This window comes from Panthera onca, chromosome X (genome assembly GCF_046562875.1).
Source record: "Panthera onca isolate mPanOnc1 chromosome X, mPanOnc1 haplotype 2, whole genome shotgun sequence".
NCBI classification, from domain to species: Eukaryota; Metazoa; Chordata; class Mammalia; order Carnivora; family Felidae; genus Panthera; species Panthera onca.
This window is the reverse complement of record NC_138357.1, coordinates 62,881,204-62,901,953: the sequence shown is the minus strand read 5'-3', so window position 1 is coordinate 62,901,953 and position 20,750 is coordinate 62,881,204. Positions and strand designations below refer to the sequence as shown.

Here is a 20,750-nt window from a genome sequence, read left to right as displayed (position 1 = left end):
TTTTTTGCACCAAAGATGTCTCAAGAATTCTTTCTTATCCATTGGCTCCAAATCCGCACCACCACTCCAAAACTGCATCAACAATGTCCTGCTTTTTACCAGTGGTCCCATATTATTGTCAGCATCATCTTTTAATTAAATGAGATAATTTGTTTTAAAAGCCTAGTCCATTAATTAGGATTTATTTAGTTCCTTTACACTTGTCTACTTTGTGTTTTGGAAGTCATCTTTCACTTTGATAACTGATAATGTATATCAACTAATTAATATCTGAAATTATTTCATATATTGTTAATAATTAAGCTGATAACTACACTTATCCTGGTGAGCATTTTATAATGTATATAAATGTCAAATTACTATATTGTACACTTGAAACTAATAAAATATTATGTCAACTATACCTCAATTTAAAAAATAATTAAAAGCCACTTATACTGGGTGTTGTATGCAAGTAATGAATCACTAAATTATACTCCTGAAACTAATATTACACTGTATGTTAACTAACTAGAATTTAAACAAAAACTTGAAACTAGAAAAAAAAATGCTGCTTACTTTGAATCTCTGCTCTACTGTTTTCTAGCTGTGTCTTCTTGGAAAAGGTTAACTGTTTTCTGACCCATTAAAATGCGATAATGCATTAAAGTGCTTAGTGTAATATTTAGCACATGGCATAAGTATTTAAAAGTATATAAGTATCATGAGGCACCTGAATGGCTAAGTCAGTTAAGCCTCTGACTCTTGATCTTGGCCAAAGTCATGATCTCAGGGTTTGTGAGAATGGGCTCTGTGCTGATGGTGTGGAGCCTGCTTGGGATTCTTTCTCTCTTCCTGTCTCTCTGACCCTCCCCCACTTGCTCTCTCTCTCTCTCAAAATAAATAAATAACTTTAAAAATACATAGCTATCATAAATATTTTACTTAAGTGTGGAAATTGAATTTAGTGTCTTAAATTTCAAAATCTTCAAACAGAAATAGTATTTTGTCCTATTATGCTCCCCAAAGAGCTAAGCAGTGAAACAGGAATTCATCTACAGGATTGGGAGGAAGGGTGGATTTCATTACCAATATATGAGCATAGACTGAAGAAAATAGAAAAAAAAATGTTAATTAAAAAAATCTTTTAATTAAGTACAACATAGCAATGAATCTCTTTATTTTTCACCATTTTACTTGTTTTTATGCCAAGAAGTATGGAATTCCACACATTTTGGAAGGCTGGGAATATTTTTATATTATTCCCTGTTGCCCTACAAAACTAGTCACTTAAATGTTTGTGTCTCAAGCTGTTAAAAAGTGCAGGATTCTATGATGAAGAATCATTGACATATATCATGCAGATCTTTTAAAAGGTCCATCAATGTTTTTTAATGTGTATTTATTTATTTAGAGAGAGAGATAACGTGAATGGGAGAGGGCCAGAGGGGGAGAGAGAGAGAGAGAGAGAGAGAGAGAGAGAGAGAGAGAGAATCCCAACCAGGCTCTGCATTAACAGCTCAGAGCCAGATGTGGGGCTCAAACTCACGAAACTGTGAGATCATGACCTGAACTGAAACCAAGAGTCAGATGCTCAACCAACTGAGCCACCCAGCTGTCCCAGAAATGAAGTACTTTTAAAAATCATAAGGTAAAATGAATATTTTAATTTTTGCAATTTTATTCCCTATACCATATGCTTACTTGTAATATAGATTAAAATTAAAACAAACTATAAAAGCAATTCTGTTCATATAACATTTTAGTAGTAACATTGGCATTACAGTCCTTTTTTCATAGACTTTACTTTCATAAGAATTCTGTAGTGATAACTGCCAGGTTTTTTTTGTCTTTTAAACTTGACTATTGTTAGATTTATTTCAACAAATAATTTCCTAAATCAGGATGAAAATAAGGCAAAAGCATGCTTACAGAGAGAATAAATGCTTTGCAGCTTGTCTAGACTTCAAAATGAGGTCATGATTTACTTTTTGTCTTTTGGCACACATATGGATATTTGGGTTTTGAATTAGAGAAGTTAAAGATGTAACATTGGTCACAAGAATTGATTTTACACATAAGCAATCTAACTTATGAGGGACTGCTGATGAATGTGTTATCCCTAGGGGAAGAAGAGTTTAGTCTGGCTTGATGAATTCTTGAATAATCCATGATTTCTGTTTTTAATAGAATTTCTATACGACTTAACTCCCACAATTTTCTTTTCAACCATGTGAAATGACAGGATTTTATCAGGCAAAAGTATGTTTGATGTTCAGATTAGCTTCCTCTTCAGAAACCTAGAAGAGTTGAGAACCTTATAAAGCCAAATAAGTTGTAAATAGTAGATGTGGGCAGACAGTTCTCCATTAGTTTCTTGCATTTGTGCACATCTTGTGAGCAAAGGCACTGACTACCATTGTTCTGTATTATCTTTTCAAGGATGCAACCTGCCTTGAAAGATGACAGTGTCTCTCCCTAAACCAAAGGGAAGATTTGTGTATGGCTCTGTATAAAATACCTGGGTTCCCTAACATGGCTTCCTGTGTCACCATAAAGAAATTAAGGAACAGGGAAAAGGTAAAAGAAAATGCTGATACTTTGGATACTACTCTTGTTGTGATGGAGAAGTGTCATGTTTTCTGCCACCATTCTTAAAACTATGGCAGGCTTATCTGTTAGTGTGCAAGTAGGATAAAAATATCAGATCTTTCACAATTCTTGACAGTAGTTTTTATTGTTGTTCATGCTGTTCTTGACAGTCATAATCCAAATAACAATGGTAGCAATTAAATTGCACAGAAACTCACTAATAAACCCACAGAACTGCATGGCCCAAGCCGATTTTGTTTAGCAACCTTAGTTTACTATTTGTTAACTTCTTGGACCATTTGATCCTGGTCTTATTTAACTAATTAGGTAACATATAACCATTATTCTCAGCTGGTCAGTTTGGAATAGGTTTATTGCCTCGAGTCTGGGAATACATTCATAGTTTTCTCCGGAATGTTCATCCGGGGCACACTGGTCAGCTAAGACTTCAGTCTAGTTATTTTTTCCTATGGCAAATGAATTTGTTTCAGCCAAGATACAGAATTCTCTACGTTGCCATACTCTCTTAAAAAGAAAGTGTTTAAGGGCACCTGGATGGCTCAGTCAGTTAAGCCTCTGACTTCAGATCAGGTCATGATCTCCAAGTTTGTGAGTTCAAGCCCCACGTCAGACTCTGTGCTAACATCTTGGAACCTTGAGCCCACTGCAGATTCTGTGTCTCCTTTTCTCTCTGCTCCTCCCCTGCTCTCTCTCTCTCTCTCAAAAATAAACATTAATTTTTTTAAAAAGGAAAATGTTTAATTTCCTAATGAAATATTATCACTTCACCAACTAAAGGGGAAAAAAAAACACACCACCGCTAATGTAGTCTGAAAGGGTTTTATTTACTCTTTTGTTTTTGTGTTTGCTTTCTGAAGTCATAGGCTGCCCTTTAGGTGTAAAGATTATTCTAGGGATTCATCATCAGCTGGATATGGTTAGCAGTTGTTTTCTTTCTTTTTCAAGTTTTTATTTAAATTCTAGTTAGTTAACATATATAGCAAAATTGGTCCCAGTTGTAGAATTTAGTGATTCATCACTTACATATAACATTCAATGCTCATCACAACAGTACACTCCTTAATACCCATCACCCTTTAGCCCATCCCCCCACCCATCCCCTCCACATCAACCCTCTGTTCTCTATAGTTAAGAGTCTCTTATGGTTTGCTTCACTCTCTCTTTTCCCCCCTTCCCCTATGTTCATCTGTTTTGTTTCTTAAATGACACATGTGAGTGAAATCATATGGTATTTGTCTTTCTCTGACTGATTTATTTCATTTAGCATTATACTCTCTACCCTATCCATATTAATGCAAATTTCAGGATTTCATTCTTTTTTAAGGCTGAATAATATTACTATAAACACACACACACACACACACACACACACACACACACACACACCCCACGTCTTTATCCATTCATCAGTCAATGGATATTTGGGTTCTTTTTGTAATTTGCCTGTTTTTGATGCTGCTGCTATAAACGTTGGGGTACATATACCCCTTCAAATCAATGTTTTTGTATCCTTTTGTATCCTTTGTGTAAATGCCTAGTAGTGCAATTGCTGGGCTGTAGGGTAGTTCTATCTTCAACTTTCTGAGGAACCACCATCCTGTTTTCCAGAGTGGCTACATCAGTTTGCATTCCCACCAACAGTGCAACAGTGTTCCCCTTTCTCCACATCCTTGCCAACATCTGTTGTTACCTGTGTTATTGATGTTAGCCATTCGGAAAAGTGTGATGTAGCATCTCATGGTTTTGATTCCTATTCCCTGATGATGAGTGATGTTGAGCATCTTTTCAAGTGTCTGTTAGCAATCTATGTCTTTGGAAAAATGTCTACTCTTGTCCTATGCCCATTTCTTATCTGGATTACTTATATTTTTTGGGTGTGCATAACTTTTTTTGATAACTTCTTTATAGAATGTGGATACTAATCCTTTATCTAATATGTCATTTGCAAATATCTTCTCCCATTCCAGAGGTGGCCTTTTGTTTTGTTGATTGTTTCCTGTGCTGTGCTGAAGCTGTTCATCTTGTCAAAGTTTCCCAATAGTTCATTTTTGCATTTGTTTCCCTTGCCTCAAGAGACATGTTAGTAAGAACTTGCTACAGCAGAGGTCAAAGAGGTTGCTGCCTGTGTTCTCCTCTAGCATTTTGGTGGTTTCCTGCCTCACATTTTTTTTGGCATCCATTAGCATGGTAGATGATTCTCCATCCCTTGACTTTCAATCTGGAGGTGTCTTTAGGTCCAAAATGAGTCTCTTATAAGCAGCATATATATATGAGTCTTGTTTTTTTTTAATCCATGCTGATATCCTATGTATTTGGGGCATTTATTCCATTTACGTCGATAATTATTAATGGATAAGAATTAAGTGCCATTGTATTACCTGTAAATTCGCTGTTCCTGGAGATTTTTCTCTGTTTCTTTCTAGTCTTTGTTGCTTTTGGTTTTTTTTTCCCACTCAAAGAGTCCGCTTTAATATTTCTTGCAGGACTGGTTTAGTGGTCACCAACTCCCTGGGAAATTCGTTATCTGTCCTTCTTTTCTGAATGACAACCTTGCTGGATAAAGTATTCTTGGCTGCATATTTTCCCATTCAGCATATTGAATATATAATGCCACTCCCTTCTGGCCTGCCAGGTTTCTGTGTTGAGATCTCCTACTAAACTTATTTGTCTTCCTTGTAGGTTGAGTATTTCTTTTCTCTTACTGGAAATCCCTTTCAGGATTTTTTTTCCTAAGATTTTTTTAATGTTTATTTATTTTTGAGAGAGAGAAAGCATGTGCATGTGAGCGAGGTGGAGCAGAGAGAGAGGGGGACAGAGGATCCAAAGCAGGCTTCTTGCTGACAGCAGAGAGCCCAATGTGGGGCTCGAACCCATGAACAGTGAGATCATGACCTGAGCTGAAGTCAGACACTCAACCAACTAAGCCACTCAGGTGCCCCCAGGATTCTTTACTTATCTCTGTATTTGGTTAGCAGTTATTTTCCCAGGAATATCCAGAGAGGGTGACCAAGGACATACTTTTTACATGTATGGAAGGTAATTGGACAAAGAATTGCCTACCAACTGAGCTTGGAGAACTTAAATAAATAGTCATATAAGCAACTTTTAGATTTTTAAACAACATTTAATAATATACATTTCTTTGTAAAGATAGTTGAAAATTCCTTTAAAAAGGCAAAAAAATATATTGAAATAATCATATGTTTGTGTAACACTACTTAAAATCCTTGACCTTGGGGCACCTGGGTGACTCAGTTGATTTAGCATCTGACTCCTGATTTCAGCTCAGGTCGTGATCCCAGAGTCATGGGATTGAGTCAGCAGGCTCAGCATGGAGCCTGCTTAAGCTTCTCTCTCTCTCTCTCTCTCTCTCTCTCTCCTGGGGTGCCTGGATGGTTCAGTTGGTTAAGCCTCTGACTTTGGCTCCGGTCATGATCTCACAGTTTGAGCCTTACATCAGGCTCTATGCTGACAGCTCAGAGCATGGAGCCTGCTTTGGATTCCATGTCTCCCTCTCTCTCTGCCCCTCCCATGCTCACACTGTCTCTCTCTCTCTCTCAAAAATAAACATTAAAAAGAATTTTTTAATTGTCTCTCTCCCTCTGCTGCTCCACCCCACTTGAGTGCTCTATCTCTCTCTCTCTCAAATAAAATAAAATAAAATAAAATAAAATAAAATAAAATATTCTTTACCTTGATTAGACTGTAACTGAGGGTGGCTGTATTTTTTTTCAGTGTGTAAAAAAAATAAAGTCAGGCCTATTTGTCTGATTATATTACATTAATAAACCATGCTGTTTAATTATACAAAATTTTCATTGTTTTGATAGCTGACTCTGTGATTTAAAAGTATGATAGAATTATTTGTGAAAGCCACTCAGATATTGTGTGTGTACAAAGATTTGCTATCTCCTATTATCATGCATTTAATAGAATGGTAATTTTTAAGGGCAAATACATTGAATTTGAGTAAGTTATATGGGGCATTTTGTACCATTTCCATGAGTTTGAACAACATGCAAAAATATTGTGTTTTTTTCCCACATTTGATGGTGGACAATGGAGATATTCTCTTATTTGAATGTCATTAGCAATAGACCAAACCTTCCTAAATCATTCTATTTTGTTCTTTTTCTTTCTGTTGTCACCACAATACTACTCTCTAGTTTGAAAAAGCCATTGCCTTAAAATATTCTTACTGTACTGAGACAGAATTTGGTCACAGCAAAGAGATGTTTTACCTGATTGAAAATGCAGTAGTACATATGCAAAAGCAGTTACCTTTACCTTTGGAAAGGTACAGGGAAGTGGAGAAATCATTTTCTTTCAACCTAGAGTTATTAGGAATTGCATTCATGAGAATTTGCATGTGTCTTTTTATTTGGGAGTATTATTGGTCTTCTTCATAGAATGATTTTGGGGGACTTACAGAGATTAATTCAATGACTTCCTTACTCATTGTTTCACATTTTTTTTGGTCTTCTTCCTTTTTAAAAAAATTTTAAACATTTATTTATTATTGAGAGACAGAGAGACACAGAGCGTGAGCAGGGGAGGGGTAGAGAGAAGGAAGACACAGAATCTGAAGTAGGCTCCAGGCTCTAAGCTGTCAGCACAGAGCCTGATGTGGGGCTCGAGATCACGAACTGTGAGATCATGACTTGAACCAAAGTCAGTCGCCTAACCAACTGAGCCACCCAGGCGCCCCATGGCCTTCCCCTTTTAAAGGAATTAAATGTTGGTGGACTTTTATAGTGAACACTAGCTAAGTGTCATGGGTATATGGTTTGTGGTTCAAATTGACTTAACTTTGGAATTTTTTCTACTGCTTCAGATTTATCTGTCATTTGGGAGTGGTAATTATTTCACATTTGGAGCAGTTTAATAGATACCAGATAAAGTAACCAATATAAGAAAAAGAGCAGTTTTATAATTTGGCAGGAATTTTTTTCTAAGTAAGCTCTCTGCCCAACATGGGGCTTGAACTCATGACCCCAATATCAAGAGTCACATGCTCTACCCACTGCATCAGCCATGCATCCCTGGCAGGATGTTTTGAATGGAAATTTACTCTAAGACTCAAGAAATGTATTGTTTGGCAATATATAACCATCAGACAATTTTCTATTAGACTCTCTTACATTAGAAGCACATTTTTATGGATATTATCAGATAAAATTTCTTACTTTGATTGACACTTTTTCTAAACACAACACTTCTGGAATTTTACTGTGATGCAGTGAACAGTTTCATCTTTTTAAGGTTTTTTTTTAGGAAGAATTTTAAAGTCTGAGTGGCCCCTCAAACATTTGCTGGGTGTGTGTGCTTAACAGCCCATCTTGCTTCTCAGCACCCCAGCAAATGAGTGAGGGAAGTCATTAGATGTTTTGAATGTTGAGGTGTCATCCCAGCACTTTACAAAGCATTTGTCTGGTAGTGACTACCTAGTGACTACACTATTTGCTTTAAACACCTATTTATCATCCTCATGTGCAATTTCTATTGATATTGATAGCTGCTTATCAAAAAGTTACATTGAATGGTGCAAATACAATATTCTTAAGTTTGATTCTAGAGCCTGGCTCTTCATCTGCATTCCCTTACTATACAGCTCTGGAAGGACTGTATTCTAATAGGATTGATGTACTATGGTGTAATTCATTGTTTTTAATAACTTGAGAACAAGGGTTCTTTACGAATATTTAAAATAGGTAGCTACCATTCCCTGAGAGTTTACATTTATTTATTTATTTATTTATTTATTTATTTATTTATTTTCTCACTTGTAACACATTTATAGAACACCTGCTATAGGTAAGATATGATAATGGGTACTGGATCATGATGAGCAAGATAGACAAGGTTCCATCCATGAAAGAGCTTATAGTTTACAATCCAGCCTATTTTATTGTAGGCAGTATGAGAGGTACATTGCTTCTCTCATCTATATTTGTTTCTATAATCATTGTTGGAAGTGAATGCTATTACTCTCACCTCATAAATGAGGAATTTGAGACTCAGAAAATGTAATTAATTTACTTAGTCACACAGATAAGAAATGTAGGATACAAATTCAAACCCAAGTCAGTCAGGTTTTGTATTAATTTTCTATGCTATGTAACAAAGTACTATCATTTTAGTAGCTAAAAACAGTACACATTTACTATATCACAGTGTCAGTGCATTGAGTAATCTGGCATAATTTAGCTGGGTTCTCTACAAGGCCTAAATCAAAGTGTCAACCAGGACTGGTTTGTCATCTAGAGGCTCCACTGTGGAAGAATCCACTTTCAAGCTCATGGTTGATGGCAGAATTAATTTCCTTGAGACTGGAGTACTCATGACAGCTTGCTTTTTCATACGTAATGAAGGAGAGAGAAACTCTAGTGTGGGTTAGCAAGAAAGGTCAAGCCTTACGATATCATCACTAGAGTTACATTCCATCACGTTTGCCATATTCTGTTAATTGGAAGCAAGAAACAGTTCATTTCCATACTCCGGGGGAAGGGATTATACAAGGGAGTGAATCCTAGGAGGTAAGGATAATGGAACCCCATGACAGTGTGTTTGCCACAAGTTCCATAATCTATTGTCTTTGCATTATACTATTCTGCCTTTATTAAGAGCTCTATATACATAAATTGATTTTTGAAATATTTTTTAACGTGTGTGAAGCATTATAGCACCACTAAAAAAGTTTGGCAAGGGAATCCCCATAATCTCATGATCCTAACACCACTCAATTAGTCTCCTGAGCAAGTTGTAAAGAGATAGCACTCCTACTATCTGTATGAGAGGTAATAATAATTGTGTTTGAATTCCTATCTGATTTAAAAAAAAACACAGTTTTCCTTTTCACAAGTTGGATTCATAGCAAATACATGATTCTCTAGACTTCTTTTTTCACTGTTTATATCATAAATGTTTTTCCTTGTTGCTACATAATCATACAGTGGTCAGTTTCAATTGTACTCAGCAATCTTTTGAATGATCACATCATTGTTTACTTAACCAAGTCCAAATAGTTTGATGCAGGCAGTTTTTAATCTTCCACTGCTAAAAAAATAAATAAATGACAACAACAATAAAAACACACCAAAACATTGCATAAACTCTTTAGGCACAAGTTCTATCCTCTTTTGCATTATTTACTTAAACTAGGAATTCAGAAGTGATATTACTGGATCAAGACACATGAATGTTTCCATGGCTCTTGATGCACACTCTCAAAATGCTTCTAATTTTATTTGACTTAATTGAATTAACCAGCCTTCAAAATTGTAAAGGCATGTGATAGTTCTAATTGAAATTCTATGGTCACTGGACAGACAGTATCTTAACTGTTGCTATTACTGCTGTAGTGGTTTTGGTAGGGCAAAGGGGAAATTATCTTTTCTTTATGGCCATGGACCAGATCTCAAGATGTTCTATCCTGGAGTTCAAGTGAGGAAAAGGATTTCCTCAGGACTTATCCTTAGTACCAAAGGATGTCACTTACATGGATATTTTTCTTGGTCATAGTGCAATACAGTGCCTTCCCCTACAATGGGGCAGAAGCTATTGACATGAGATACTTCAGAAATCTACATTAGCTTCTGTACAGGGACAGATTTAATTAATTTATTTCTTCAGATGCAGTACCCTGTTGTTGAATGTGTCCATGTTGGCAGCACATTTCATGGTAGCTTTTCTTATAGTTGAAAAGGAAAAGAATAAAAAGATGGAGCTAATGTAGTACCCAGTATATTGGCTCATATTTGTCATCTGCTACAGTAATAAGAACAGATTATTTAATTTTTTATGATTCAAGTACTGATAGTTTGGAGTTGGTAGTTACAGCCTTTTTTTTTTTTTTTTTTTTAAGTATCTGTTGTGAGCTGGAGAATTTAGCTACCATATTTGGTTTTCATATGCCTGCCCTGTGACCTTACATTAGCCTGTTGGAGGATTTCTGTGTTTTTGCTTATCCTTATATGGGAAGGCTGCCTGGAGAATCTGTCTGACCAGAATTAGAAGCCCTGTAGCATTTGCAGGAAGTGTGGCGTTAGGAAGAAGCCGTCATTTGTGTAATTAAGTTTCCTTATGGCCAGAATTTGTTGCATAAAGAGATGGTGAGTTAGAGAACATTTTTGCTAACTATAAAATACCTCTTCATATGCCAAATTTCCTTTATTCTAATAAAATTCCCCTAAAGAAGATTGAAATCTCTTTGTACTGAACTTGATAATGATAAGTGGTTGAAGCAGGGAAGTGGAGGCTGGAATAGATTGATAGTTTACTGTTATAGTTTATTGTTAAATTCTTAGTGCAAACTTAGTCTGAATTATTTTGGAACATAAGATCCACATATGTTAAACTCACACTTGTCACAAATATTTAGCTTTGATATTTGATTATAACAATGTGATTTGTGTCAAGGAAAGTTTTTGCTTTAATGGCATTCCCAAAGCAGACAGAACAGTCTAAAATACCTGTTACCCTATTTCCCCCTTAGCACTAATTTCCTGTAGCTACCTATGGCCACAAGTCACTGACACTTTTGTGGAAGCACTTCGGAATGTTCTTAACTTCACACTTTATTTGTTCAAATATGTGACAGTTTTAAATGGAGAACTTTTTATATATATAAAGGCACTGGGTTCATATGAATAACAGCTTCTTCACTGTAACTTTTTCTTATCAAGTCTTAAAGTTCCATAACGGCTTTACTACTTGTGCCATGTTTGTTTCATTATCACAGAACTTCAGAGTGGGAAAGGATTAAAGGGATTATCTAGAAAAATCTACCCTGTGTATAAAACCTTTGAAACAATCAATGGTTTTATTGCTCTTACTTTAGGCCAAGCTTTGGAAGTAAGAATGATACAAAATATATGAAACATCTCTTCACTCAAAGAGCCATCATTAAGTTGACAGTATAATTAGTATGAGATAACAAGTGTGGTAGTGCATTATTTTGTTATTCATCATGCTTAGTATTTAAGTGGTGCTTTTCACTCATACAAATCTTGGGCAAGTGTGTACTTTGAAGAAAGTTTCTAATCCATTTGAGCATTAGTTCCTTCATCTGTGAATATGGAATGAAAATAATAGCAGCTGCCTCATAACACTTGTGGAAACAAAATAAGATAAGCATGTGAAAAAAAGATAAGGATATAAAGGGCTTAGTATAATGCCTGGCCCATAAAAAACCTTAATAAGTAATAATTATTATATTAAACTTTGCAGTTAGATTACACTTGGTGCAATGCAGACAGGAACCTAGTTCATATAAAATTCTGCAGCCCTTTGTTAGCAAACCCTAAAGTGAAGTCTGTCCTTTTGTTTTCCCTTATTACCCCAGCCCTAATACACCCACTTCCATCCAGCAGATAGAGGCCAGACTTTGATTAAGGGCTGGCTAGTTTCCATTGCTTAAATTATCTGCTAGTATGGAATTTATAATCCTATGATTATAATTTATAAATTTCTTGAGACCATAAATAATATCTATTTTATTTTATTTTTACTTGTATCAGGGTAAGAACAATGGCCTTGAGGCCCAGTATGTACTTAGAAACTACATTATTTTTTGATAATTTTTTTATTTGAGTATGGTTGACACATAATGTTATAGTATTTTCAGGTGTACAACATAGTGATTCAACTTCTCTGTACATTATCCTATGCTCACCAGAAGTGTAGCTACCATTCTTGATTGAATGGTAGCCCCTAACATTACCTAGGCAGGGATCCAGCACTAATCTTTTTCAAGCAGCAAAGGATCCTAATGTTGGATTTGGGTATTCTAGTTACTTTTTGTTCATAATGATGTGGAGATTGATTAAATTGTGTGCATACTCATTTGGATGATAATGGAAGCAAAATTATAGTCCAGTAAGTAGAATTTAGCATTAAATTATATAGTAAGAACACATCAAAAAGTGTTGTTGCTCTTTGTAAGAGATTGTTAACCTTGTATAATTTTTTTTTAATCTATTTAAGATGTCATGAAGATGAACATGGAATTTTAGTTTACTAATTTAAGCTTTGGAGTTAGAGATATCTAAGTTTGCATGCCAGCCCTGCCGGGCACTAGCTTTGTGAGTTTGAGTAAATTTACTTCTTTTTTTTGGGGGGGGGGTGCAGCAATGCTTTATTAAACATACAAAACAGACAGAAAAAGATCAGTTTCAAAGGTGGGTGTTGGTTACCCAGGGCCAGGACATCTCTCATAGTGATTTTTTTCTTTTTTTCAAAAATGTTTATTTATTTTGAGAGACAGAGAAAGAGAGAGAGAGAGCAGAGGAGACGAGAGGCAGAGAGAGGAAGAAAGAAAAGCCCAAGCAGGCTCTGTGCTGTCAGTGCAGAGTCGGACGTGGGGCTTGATCTCACAAAGTGTGAGATCATGACCTGAGTTGAAATAAAGAGTCAGATGCTTAATTGACTGGACCCACCAGGCACCCCTCTTTGTGAATTTCCTTATGCATATCCCTTTCATGCCATAGTGGAAGGAACACTGTCCTCTCCCTAAGGAAGACAGATGTAACAGTGGGGGTGACCAGGTATCATGTAACGTACGTGCTTTAAGAAAAGACAAAAGAATACTCAATGAACATGAAACAAGAAAGATATCCACACAAGGTGGTCATTCAAGCACAGGCTATTTGGGCTCTTTATCTCAAAAGTGTTCCAGCCCCAAGGCCCATTCTAATGTGGCTGAGTAAAGGTAAAAAGACTGTGCATGTGAGATAGTCATTTGGATTAAAAAAAAAAAAAAAGGTACAATTGGAGATGTAAAGTTAGACGGGAAACCCTATGAAAAATATTCTCTTAAATAAGCTTTTAGTAATGTGAAAATATACATTCTCTGAGAAAAGATAAAAGATAAAATTTTCACTGCTGTGATGTTACAATTCCAGGGAGAGAATGAAGTCATTTTTATTGTTTGTAACAATAATTGGAATATCAAACATTTCTAGCTGTTGTCTGTCAAATCTGCACTCATTTTCTTCTTAATGTGTGTTTCTAAAATAGTACTGTCAGTATCTCTTTTTGAATGCAAAATAATGTCATAGTCTGAAGGTGAATATAAGGTCATTTTATTTTTTTAAGTTTATTTATTTATTTTGAGAGAAAGAGACAGAGACCAAAGGAGAGGGGCAGAGAGAATAGCAAGCAGGCTTCATAGTGTAAGCACAGAGCCCAATGGATACAGGGTTGGAACTCATGAACCGTGAGATCGTCACCTGGGCCAAAACCAAGAATCGGACACTTAACTGACTAAGCCACCCAGGCACTCCTCTTGGGGACTGATTTATAGAAACACCTCAAGTTCTTTTATTTTTTAGTTTACCTCTTCAAGTTCCCATTAGCCCAATCCCCACTGCTGTCCCACTTCTTTTTTATTCTGTACCTTTCTATAAAATTCAGAAGTGAATTTGTAATATGTGAATTTGTAATCCACGCTGGTGAGAGTTTACATGCTACATGGATAAGTTCAGATTTGCCTGAGTCTTTTTTTGAAGCTACTATTTATTTACAACAATTTCACCACGTGGAGTACTGGGTGTTTATAGTAATTATTTCTTTTTTTCCCCCATTTATTTATTTATTTATTTATTTATTTATTTATTTTTAATTTTTTAAATTTATTTTTTTATTTTTTAAAATTTACATCAAAATTAGTTAGCATATAGTGAAGCAATGATTTCAGGAGTAGATTCCCTAATGCCTCTTACCCATTTAGCCCATCCCCCCGCCCACAACCCCTTCAGCAACACTCAGTTTGTTCTCCATATTTATGAGTCTCTTCTGTTTTGTCCCCCTCCCTGTTTTTATATTATTTTTGTTTAACTTCCCTTATGTTAATCTGTTTTGTCTCTTAAAGTCATCATATGAGTGAAGTCATATGATTTTTGTCTTTCTCTGACTGACAAATTTCACTTAGCATAATACCCTCCAGTTCCATCCACATAGTTGCAAATGGCAAGATTTCATTCTTTTTGATTGCCAAGTAATACTCCATTGTATATATATACCACATCTTCTTTATCCATTCATCCATTGATGGATATTTGGGCTCTTTCCATACTTTGGTTATTGTTGATAGTGCTGCTATAAACATGGGGGTGCATGTGTTCCTTCGAAACAGCACACCTGTATCCCGTGGATAAATGCCTAGTAGTGCAATTGTTGGGTCATAGGGTAGTTCTATTTTTAGTTTTTTGAGTAACCTCCATACTGTTTTCCAGAGTGGCTGCACCAGCTTGCATTGCCACCAACAATGCAAAAGAGATCCTCTTTCTCTGCATCTTCACCAACATCAGTTTTTGTCTGAGTTGTTAATGTTAGCCATTCTGACAGGTGTAAGGTGGTATCTCATTGTAGTTTTGATTTGTATTTCCCTGATGATGAGTGATGTGGAGCATTTTTTCATGTGTTGGCTGGCCATCTGGATGTCTTCTTTGGAGAAGTGTCTATTCATGTATTTTGCCCATTTCTTCATTGGATTCTTTGTTTTTTGGGTGTTGAGTTTGATAAGTTTTTTGTAGATTTTGGATACTAACCGTTTATCTGATATGTCATTTGCAAATATCTTCTCCCATTCTGTCAGTTGCCTTTTAATTTTGCTGATTGTTTCCTTCGCTCTGCAGAAGCTTTTTATTTTGATGAGATCCCAGTAGTTCATTTTTGCTTTTGTTTCCCTTGCCTCCAGAGACGTGTTGAGTAAGAAGTTACTGAAGCTGAGGCCAAAGAGGTTGTTGCCTGCTTTCTCCTCGAGGATTTTGATGGCTTCCTGTATTACATTGAGGTCTTCCATCCATTTTGAGTTTATTTTTGTGTATGGTGTAAGAAAGTGGTCCAGGTTCATTCTTCTGCATGTCGCTGTCCAGTTTTCCCAGCACCACTTGCTGAAGAGACTGTCTTTATTCCATTGGATATTCTTTCCTGCTTTGTCAAAGATTAGTTGCAATACGTGTGTGGGTCCATTTCTGGGTTCTCTATTCTGTTCCATTCATCAGAGTGTCTGTTCTTGTGCCAGTACCATACTGTCTTGAGGATTACGGATTTGTAGTATAGCTTGAAGTCTGAGATTGTGATGCCTCCTGCTTTGGTTTTCTTTTTTAAGATTGCTTTGGCTATTCGGGGTCTTTGTGGTTCCATACAAATTTTAGGATTATTTGTTCTAGCTCTGTGAAGAATGCTGGTGTTACTTTGATAGGGATTGCATTCAATATGTAGATTGCTTTGGGGAATATCAACATTTTCACAATATTTGTTCTTCCTATCCAGGAGCATGGAATCTTTTTCCTTTTCTTAGTGTCTTCTTCAATTTCTTTCATAAGCTTTCTATAGTTTTCAGCATATAGACTTTTCACCACTTGGGTTAGATTTATTCCTAGGTATTTTATGGTTTTTGGTGCAACTGTAAATGGGATTGATTCCTTGATTTCTCTTTTTACCGCTTCATTGGTGGTGTATAGGAATGCAACTGATTTCTGTTCATTGATTTTAAATTCTGAAACTTTGCTGAATTTATGGATCAGATCTAGCAGTTTTTTGGTGGAATCTTTTGGGTTTTCCATATAGAGTATCATGTCATCGGCAAAGAGTGAAAGTTTGACCTCTTCCTGGCCGATTTGGATGCCTTTTATTTCTTTGTGTCATCTGATTGCAGAGGCTAAGACTTCTAATACTATGTTGAATAACAGTGGTGAGAGTGAACATCCCTGTCTTGTTCCTGGCCTTAGGGGGAAAGATTTCAGTTTTTCCCCATTGAGGATGATATTAGCATTGGGTTGTTCATATGCAGCTTTTATGATCTCGAGGTATGATGCTTCTATCCCTACTTTCTTGTGGGTTTTTATCAAGAAAGGTTGCTGTATTTTGTCAAATGCTTTCTCTGCATCTATTGAGAGGATCATATGGTTCTTGTCCTTTCTTTTATTAATGTGATGAATCACGTTAATTGTTTTGCAGACATTGAACCAGCCCTGCAACCCAGGTATAAATCCCACTTGGTCGTAGTGAATAATTTTTTTAATGTATTGTTGGATCCGGTTGGCTAATATCTTGTTGAGGATTTTTGCATCCATGCTCATCAGGGAAATTGATCTATAGTCCTACTTTTCAGTGGGGTCTCTGTCTGGTTTTGGAATCAAGGTAATGCTGGCTTCATAGAAAGAGTTTGGAAGTTTTCCTTCCATTTCTATTTTTTGGAACAGCTTCAAGAGAATAGGTGTTAACTCTTCCTTAAATATTTGGTAGAATTCCTCTAGAAAGCCATCTGGCCCTGGACTCTTGTTTTTTAGCAGATTTTTGATTACTAATTCAATTTCCTTATTGGTTATGGGTCTGTTCAAATTTTCTATTTCTTCCTGTTTCTGTTTTGGTAGTGTATATGTTTCTAGGAATTTATCCATTTCTTCCAGATTACCAATATAATTGGAATATAATTGCTCATAATATTCTCTTACTGTTTTTTCTTTAATTTCTGTTGTGTTGGTTGTGATCTCTCCTCTTCATTCTTGATTTATTTATTTGGGTCCTTTCCTTTTTCTTTTTGATCAAACTGGCTAGTGGTTTATCAATTTTGTTAATTCATTCAAAGAACCAGCTTCTGGTTTCATCGATCTGTTCTACTGTTTTATTGGTTTCAATAGCATTAATTTCTGTTCTAATCTTCCTGTCTTCTGCTGATTTGGGGTTTTATTTGCTGTTCTTTTTCCAGCTCCTTAAGGCATAAAGTTAGGTTGTGTATCTGAGATCTTTCTTCCTTCTTTAGGAAGGGCTGGATTGCTATATACTTTCCTCTTATGACTGCCTTTGCTGCATCCCAGAGGTTTAGGGTTGTGGTGTTATCATTCTCATTGACTTCCATATACTTTTTAATGCCTTCTTTTACATCTTGGTTAGTCTATTCATTCTTTAGTAGGATGTTCTTCAGTCTCCAAGTATTTGTTACCTTTCCACATTTTTTCTTGTGGTTGATTTCGAGTTTCATAGTCTTGTGGTCTGAAAATATGCACGGTATGATCTCAATCTTTTTGTACTTACTTAGGGCTGATTTGTGTCCCAGTATATGGTCTATTCTGGAGAATGTTCCATGTGCACTGGAGAAGAATGTATATTCTGCTGCTTTAGGATGAAATGTTATGAATATATCTGTTAAGTCCATCTGGTCCAATGTGTCATTCAAAGCCATTGTTTCTTTGTTGATTTTTGGATGAGATGATCTGTCCACTGCTGTGAATGGAGTGTTGAAGTCTCCTACTATTATGGTATTACTGTCGATGAGTTTCTTTATGTTTGTGATTAATTGATTTATATATTTGGGTTCTTTCACATTTGGCACATAAATGTTTGCAATTGTTAGGTCTTCTTGGTCTATAGACCCCTTGATTATGATATAATGCCCTTCTTCATCTCTTGATACAGTCTTTATTTTAAAGTCTAGATTGTCTAATATAAGTATGGCTACTCTGGCTTTCTTTTGTTGACCATTAGCATGATAGATGGTTCTCCATCCACTTACTTTCAATATGAAGGTGTCATTAGGTCTAACGTGGGTCTCTTGTAAACAGCATATAGATGTATCTTGTTTTTTTATCCATTCTGTTACCTTATGTCTTTTGATTGGAGCATTGAATCCATTGACGTTTAGTGTGAGTACTGAAAGATACGAATTTATTGCCATTATGATACTTGTAGAGTTGGAGTTTCTGGTGGTGCTCTGTGATCCTTTCTAATCTTTTGTTGCTTTTGATATATATTGTTTGCTATTGATATATATATGCATATATTCATCTTTTCTCCCCTCTCCCCTCAGAGACTCCTTCTTAAAATTTCTTGCAGGGCTGGTTTAGTGTTAATAAACTCCTTTAATTTTTGTTTGTCTGGGAAACTTTTTCTCTCTCCTTCTATTTTGAATGACAGCCTTGCTGGATAAAGAATTCTTGGCTTCATATTTTTCTGATTCAGCACACTGAATATATACCACCACTCCTTTCTGGCCTGCCAAGTTTCTGTGGATACGTCTGCTGCAAACCTGATCTGTCTTCCCTTGTAGGTTAGGGACTTTTTTTCCCTTGCTGCTTTCATGATTCCCTCCTTGCCTGAGTATTTTGTGAATTTGACTATGATATGCTTTGTTGATCGTTGGTTTTTGTTGAATCTTATGTGAGTCCCCTGTGCTTCCTGGATTTTGATGTCTGTCTTTCTCCAGGTTAGCAAAATTTTCCTCTATGGTTTGCTCACATAACCCTTCTACCCCTATTTCTCTCTCTTCCTCCTCTGGAACCCCTATGATTCTGATGTTGTTCCTTTTTAATGAGTCACTGATATCTCTAATTCTTAAATAGTGCTCCTTTGTCTTAATCTCCCTCTTTTTTTCTTCTTCGTTATTCTCTATAAGTTGTTCTCTTTATCACTGATTCTCTGTTCTGCCTCATCCATCCTTGCCGCCCCTGCATCCATCCGTGATTGCAGCTCAGTTATAGCATTTTCAATATCATTCTAGCTATTTTTTTTACTTCTTTTATCCTTGAAGTAAGGGATTCTAATCTGTTTTCAACTCCAGCTAGTATTCTTATTATCGCGATTCTAAATTCTGGTTCAGACATCTTGCTTCTATTTGTGTTGGTTAAATCCCTGGCTGTCGTTTCTTCATGCTCTTTCTTTTGGGGTGAATTCCTTCGTTTTGCCATTTTGAAGGGATAAAAGGAATCAATGAGGTAGAAATATTGAAATAAAAAAATTAAAATAAAAAAATATTGAAATTAAAAATTAAAAAAACACACACAGATACAAATTGAAAAGATTATTCTAGATCCTAGGTTTGTTTTGGTCTGGGTGTTGAAAGTGGTTTGACAGATTAAAGGGAAAAAAAAGGGGGGGTGGAGAAAAAAAAGGAAATCGTTTGAGAATTTGAAAAGCTGAATACACTAAAGTAGACTAAAATAGATGATGTGGGTAAAATAGAACTTGAAAAAAATATACACAAAAGTATAGAATATAGTAGAAAAAAATTAAAGAAAAATATTTTTAATAAAAATTAAAAAGAAATATGAATTTTTTCATTTCCTGTATTTAAGAAAAAAGAAAAGAAACGAACAAGAGAAAAAAAAGATAAAGAAAAAAGAAAAATGAAAAAGTTAAAAAAGAAAAAAGAAAAGAAAAAAAGGAAATCATTTGAAAATTTGAAAAAGTGAATACACTGTAGTAGACTAAAATAAAATGATGGGAGTAAGATAGAATTTGAAAAAAATTACATAAAAACAAAAAATATAGTAATAAAATTTAAATAAAAATATATTTAAAAGAAATTGAAAGTAAAAATGAAGCTTTTATCTTTCTGCATTCAAGAAAAAGAAAAGAAATGAAAAAGAGAAAAAAAGAAAAGGAAAGAAAAAAAGGAAATTGTTTGAAAATTTGAAAAGGTGAGTACCCTGAAGTAGACTAAATTAAAATGATGGAAGTAAAGTAGAATTTGACAAAATTTACACAAAAGTAAAAAATATAGTAATAAAAATTAAAGACAGATATTTTTAATAAAAATTGAAAATAAAAATGAGTTTTTTCTCTTTCTGCCGAATTCTGTGGTTCAGGTTGTGCAGATTGTTGTCTTAATCTTCCAGTAAGTTTTCTAGATGTGTAGGATGGTTTAGTGTTGGCCTGGCTATATTTCATGGACAGGAGACACACCAAAAGCTTCCATGCTGTTCCACCTTCTTGGCTCCTCCTACTTAACTTCTTTTAACTTCAGTATTCTAATCCATAAACTGGAGGTAATATCTTCCTTATAGCATATTATAAATATTAAGTGAAGGAGTGCCTGGGTGGCTCAATAGGTTGAGCATCCAACTTCAGCTCAGGTCTTGATGTCACAGCTCATGGGCTCAAGCCCCACATCAGGCTCTGTGCTGACAGCTCGGAGCCTGGAGCCTGCTTTGGGTTCTATGTCTCCCTCTATCTCTGCTCTACCCCCATTCATGTCTTTCTCTCTCAAAAATAAGTAAAAAGTGTTAAAATTTTTTAAATATTAAATGAAATAACATGTAAAAGACATACTTTGGCTGCTGTCACTTAATGGGCCTTTTATAAATGGTAATTGTGATTGATTGAAATAAATAATAAGACAATATGTATCTCTTAGACTTGTCTGAAAACAACCACAA

At 35.5% G+C, this 20,750-nt stretch overlaps 1 protein-coding gene across 2 annotated transcripts in view; it reads left to right on the top strand.

Moving 5' to 3' along the window:
• Positions 1 to 20,750, top strand: part of SH3BGRL (SH3 domain binding glutamate rich protein like) — an 87,180-nt gene that overhangs the window by 37,024 nt on the left and 29,406 nt on the right. Inside the window, exon 1 of one of the 2 annotated variants that reach the window (XM_081793813.1) lies at positions 10,621 to 10,703. The exons of the other annotated variant lie outside the window; for it this stretch is intronic. Within the exon in view, the coding sequence (XP_081649939.1) occupies positions 10,701 to 10,703 (3 nt within the window). The 5' untranslated portion in view covers positions 10,621 to 10,700. Of the gene's footprint in view, positions 1 to 10,620; positions 10,704 to 20,750 lie in introns of those variants that run through there. 2 annotated transcript variants of the gene reach the window in all.